This window comes from Apaloderma vittatum, unplaced genomic scaffold (assembly GCF_000703405.1).
Source record: "Apaloderma vittatum isolate BGI_N311 unplaced genomic scaffold, ASM70340v1 scaffold16995, whole genome shotgun sequence".
Classification (NCBI taxonomy): Eukaryota; Metazoa; Chordata; class Aves; order Trogoniformes; family Trogonidae; genus Apaloderma; species Apaloderma vittatum.
This window is the reverse complement of record NW_009716671.1, coordinates 10229-15380: the sequence shown is the minus strand read 5'-3', so window position 1 is coordinate 15380 and position 5152 is coordinate 10229. Positions and strand designations below refer to the sequence as shown.

The 5152-nt window shown below is 43.1% G+C and overlaps 1 protein-coding gene across 1 annotated transcript in view; it reads left to right on the top strand.

Moving 5' to 3' along the window:
- The window catches only part of LARS (leucyl-tRNA synthetase), a gene marked incomplete at its 5' end in the record, with an annotated part of 27045 nt that overhangs the window by 18102 nt on the left and 3791 nt on the right, over positions 1–5152 (top strand). The window contains 5 exons of the mRNA XM_009869635.1: positions 427–567; positions 1123–1263; positions 1357–1467; positions 2589–2699; positions 4834–4938. Of these exons, the coding sequence (XP_009867937.1) occupies positions 427–567; positions 1123–1263; positions 1357–1467; positions 2589–2699; positions 4834–4938 (609 nt within the window). The remainder of the gene's footprint in view (positions 1–426; positions 568–1122; positions 1264–1356; positions 1468–2588; positions 2700–4833; positions 4939–5152) is intronic.

Sequence of the window (5152 nt, the reverse complement as noted above, 5' to 3'; positions counted from 1 at the left end):
AACCGTGCACTTCACCTAATGAATTACAGAGAATCTTTTTGTGGCTCTCTGTGATATTCAAGAATATGATTGAATAGGCTGAATTTCATGTACAATGATAGATTGTATTCATTGCCTTTTCTCGGTACTTACTACTATGTTTATGCAAGTTCTTTGGGATGATAGTACCTGATAACACGGTTGTGGGTGTTTTGTGTGTGTGTCTCCATAGCAGTAAACACTTTAAGAGTTCATTAATGCAAAAATCAAATGGCCAGCTGACAGATTCACACTCGGGTGCCTCAGAAGATACAGTTCTTGTAGTAATTTCAGAGTTCTAAGCTGTTTATGCTCTGAAGGCGTATTAGAGCGAAGAATTGTGTGTGTCTTTTGTTTGTCTGTGGTGGTTGGAGCGTGCTGACGGGGGCCGCGCTGGCTGTGTTTCAGGCAGCCAAAGACAAGTATCGGGAGCTGGCGATCGAAGGGATGCACAGAGAGCTGGTGTTCCAGTTTATCGAAGTTCAGACCCTGCTGCTGGCTCCGATCTGTCCCCACTTATGTGAGCACATCTGGTCGCTGCTGGAAAAGGTACCGGTGTTTCAGTTCTGTGGTTTGATTCAGATCTGTGTTTTCTCTGGTTTTCAGTAAGGCTTGTATTTGGCTTAAGGATGTCTTTCATATGCAGGGAGGAGAAACTTGTGTGTTAGGGTATGAAGAGCCGTGACAGCTGGTTGTAGGACAGCAAGCAAAGAGCTTGCCTGTTCCTGTGATGATATATGCAGCTTTAATACAAGTCACTTTGGTTGTCTGATCACAAAGAGGTGGTCTAAGTTGAACCCAAGTAAGGCAGTATTCCCACCCTTGTGCATGGAACTTGGGTATTATTTTTTTAAGTGCCTTGTGCTCGTAGAGGAAGTTGTGGGGCTCTGTGGCAGGTGTGACTGTGTGTATAGCCCTTGACACCCGAGCACGTAAGTGCTTATTGGCTGTGTGCTTACTGCTTTACAGTCTAGCTATAGGTGGGTGTGAAGCCAGGCTCAAACTAGAAACTAGACTTGCTTGTCAAGCTCTAATGCGTTGAAAACCCACCAGATACTAACGTGTGTTCGTCTCGGTGCGTGTCGCTTCCTCCTTTCCTCGCAGCCTGATTCCATCATGAGAGCCTCGTGGCCGGTGGCAGGGCCCGTGGACGAGGTGCTGATTCGCTCTTCCCAGTACCTCATGGAAGCTGCTCACGACCTCCGGCTCCGCCTCAAGAACTACGTGGCACCTGTGAAAGGGAAGGTAAGTGTGCTAGGCCATCGTTATAAGTGTGTGTACGTGATAGTTCTGTGTTGCCTCGGGACTTGCTCTGAACTTTTTTCTTTGTTCCCTTAGAAAAGTACTAAAGAACCTTCCCAGAAGCCTTCTCACTGCACCATCTACGTGGCCAAGAGCTACCCGCCTTGGCAGCACGTCACCCTGTCAGTTCTGCGCAAGCACTACCAGGTGGCCATCTGCTCGTGTTCCCTTTGGCTGCTTTCTGGCTTTTCTGGGGGCTCTCTTCCCATCTGTAAAAAGCTTTTAAGCTATAATTTGTTACCAAATTAAATACGGAACAAGATAATTTTAGCTCTATGCTTTTATATCTGTCAAGTTCTGGTGCTTAGTGAAGACATCCCAAGGAATGTCATTGATGTGACAGTATGATTTCATTATTTTTTGACGATCCGAGTAAAAAGGCCCGTGTTCTGGTTTGTGGGGTTTTGTTTTCTGTTTCATTTTGAAGCGGTTAGTTCCTGAAATACTCTTCTCGTTGGCTGACAGATTAATGCTGCCTTATTATGCAAGTGGCCTTAGAAGCGTGGCTTTGGCCCTCGGGTAGGCGTGTGCTGCCCAGCGATGTTACAAGCCGCACGTTGTGGTGGAATGCACTGGTCAGAAGTAGGAGAAATAAGCTCTGAAAGCAGAGGAATCTGTGTTGCTGACATGGGGAAACCTGTGAGAGTGGCTCTTGGCATCTTGACCTGCCATCCTTCTCAGCTCGAACAAATGGGTGTTGTAGCTGAGAGGTTGGAGTCGTGGCTCTTCCAGCTTGTGGTATCGAGATAAACCAACGTTCCTCATGTGAAATTTGTTTTGGAGTATTAAACTTGGGGCATTTGATAGGCTTTTCTCTGCACCAGTGTTAAAATCTGCTGTTTGGTCTGGTGAACTAAAATGGGATTACTACAAATATCTAAATTTTGAGTGTAAAACACAAACAATTCAGGAAACTAGCACTTAAAAATATGCTTGTGATAAGGCTTATATGGATTTAAAATACATTCTGGTAGAAAATTTAAGTATATTAATATATAGTCCCCAGAAAGAATAAAGGTAATATAGCATAATACTGAATTGCCTGAATGGCAGTAGTTACCTGGGGTTTTTTGGTTAAAGGTTTTTAGAAGTAAAATTTTTTTAAGGGGTGAGAAAGTTATTATGTGTAATCAATGATGGTGACAAACCTTGCTGGTATTTATGAAAAACATGAAGGGGATATGGTATTGAAGGAGATGTGATATTGAAGGGCAAGGGGTTTTTTTAATGACACCTCTATTTCTTAATGGATATTCCTCAACGTTTAGGTCAGTGGAGGTCAGCTGCCAGATAATAAAGCAATTGCCAGTGAGCTCAGCACCTTGCCGGAGCTGAAGAAGTATATGAAGAAGGTCATGCCCTTTGTTGCCATGGTCAAGGTAAGTGTCAGGGGGACGGCTCTCGGAGAGAGAAAGAAAAAACAAAATGCGCCGGACAAAGGCAACGATCATCTGTGACTTGGAGCTTGGGTATTGTTGTTTCCTTTGTTTTGTTCCTGAATCTCCTACTGATGTTTGAATTCCGTCTCTATCCTGCACCTTGCTCTTTCTGGCATCTTCATGCTCTTGTTTTTAAAGCTCTCCGGCATCTCTGAAAGAAGGATAGGGTAAGAATGTGTTTGTGCACATTGGCCCAGGTGACTGATGGCGTCACTGAGGCTTGGTAGTTTGTGTGCTTTGCAGGTTCTGTGATCTGTGCTTCACACACACGTGGATTCCTCTGCATTTGAAACACATTGTATTTGACTTTTCCAGTTTTCTGTGCTGAAACGAGAGTAAGCTGTTGCTCTGGAGTCTCAAAAATGCTTTGTGTGTAGAAGTTAAGAACAAGGCTGGAGATAAGTGGTTGCACTCTGTTTAAGGCAGGAAAAAAGGGGCTGTTCTGAGCCCTGAATGGAACTATGAATTTTGCTTATCATTCTTATGTTTTTATCACTAATATTTTGGTATTTCGTTGTTATTTTCCCACAGCCATGTAAGCCTATGGAAATCCAGGCTTGCTTTTTTTTTAAAAAAAAACCCCTGTTTTGTGCTTTCTGTTGCAGATGATAGTTCAATACAGCAGCTAGGGAAGTCCAAGAAGCAAAGAATAAGCAAAAAGTTAAATTAAAAAAAAAGCAGGGATGAGAAGAGTAGAATTTTAAAACCTTTTTTACTTATGATTTGTAGAAGCTGAGAGGGATTAGTAATGGAAACAATCTTGGAATAAAAATGTTACTTTTTCTCCTTCAGCTTGACTTTTAAGATGTGTTTAATAATGTCTTCTATTTATAAGCACCTGGAGGTGCTCTTTTGCCCTCCCCTCCCTGGGGTTATTCTAATAATTCCTTTTCGTGGTAGCTCAGAAGCCTTCAGAGAGACAGAGAGTGTGAAGCTTCCGGAGTGAGTTTGTCGAGAGACACGGCGACGTGTTAGATCAGCCGGTAGAACTGGGAGAGGTCGGGCGAGGTTCAGCCCACGCGTGTCAGGTCAGGAACACCCCGGGTCGGAAGCCCCTGCTCCGGCAGTGGCTCGGGATGCTGGAGCTCACTGCGAGCGCGTTGGCTGCTGAGGCTGCCCCGGCAATCGATCCTTCCGCTTTTGAGGAGTGGTTCTTTCACACCATTTGAAGGGCAGCTCTTTCACATCTGAGCTGGGGCTCCCCAGATCGGTATCCTTCCCTCCGAAACCAATTATTTGACACTTGCAGGGTAAAAGGAGTGCTTCGGCTTGCAGTTCCCATTTGTCAGAGGAGGGCTTAAATGTGGAAGAAACTCTTGTGATTTACAAAGGGAAGCAATTCGGTGCTAATGTAGGGAATCTTTCATGTTAAACTGACAAGGAAACTGGGAAACCACAACCATGCTGAGTCTGACAAAGCAGAGCTTCAAAGGAGGCAGCTGGCTTGGACTGTGAAAGCAAGAAAGGGAGAGATTAAACTCTGAAGAGGAAGTTCTGTTTTAGTTTAAAAAAAAATAAATCGTGTGGTTTTTATATTGCCTCTAATACTTTGTCTCTTGTGACTGTTGTTGGCTTTCTGGACTAATTAAGTTACTTTTATGTTAACATATGAAGTAGTTGTTATTTCCCTGCAGAGAACTTGTTTTACGACTGCTGTGAACATGTCCAGTTGCTCTGTGCTTGTCCTTTATTTCAAACTAGGTCATAAGACTGAATTTCCTGCTGTGAAGTACCACTGAAATGCTGACTTATTTTGTGAATTCTCAACCTGCACATTAAGTAGGGATTATAAATAACTGTGAATGTCAAACACCTTTTCAATTCTATATTAAAAACGTGTTCTAATTGCTCTTACTCCTCCCATCGGTGCCACTAACTCCCTGTAGAAGAAACCCTGTTACACGAAAATTATTGCTCCTGCGTTAGCATGTTGTGCCAGCAGAGAGCTCTCATTTATTTAAAAGCCTATTCTCTTTGTGACTAATGTAGGTAGTTTGCCATTCTGAAGCATCATTTTACTTGCAGCATTTAGAATTCTTTAATCCTTTTATTCTGTTTTTTCCCCTCCTGACAGGAAAATCTGGAGAAGAATGGTTCACGTGTTCTTGATCTGGAACTGGAATTTGATGAACGTGCAGTGCTCATGGAAAATATTGTCTATTTGACAAATTCCCTGGAGGTTGGTACATACGTGGCGAACCGCCAGAAAACAAAACCCCAAAGCAACTGTTTCTATATATGTGTGTATATATATTTATATATCTTTATATATAAAACCCCCTTCCTTTTGGAGCCTGTACAGTGTGACACAAATGGGACTTTACTGTCTTGTCCTGTATCGGAGTGAAGTCAAGAGTGCACAACAACTTCTGTTGTAAAATACCTGTAAATCT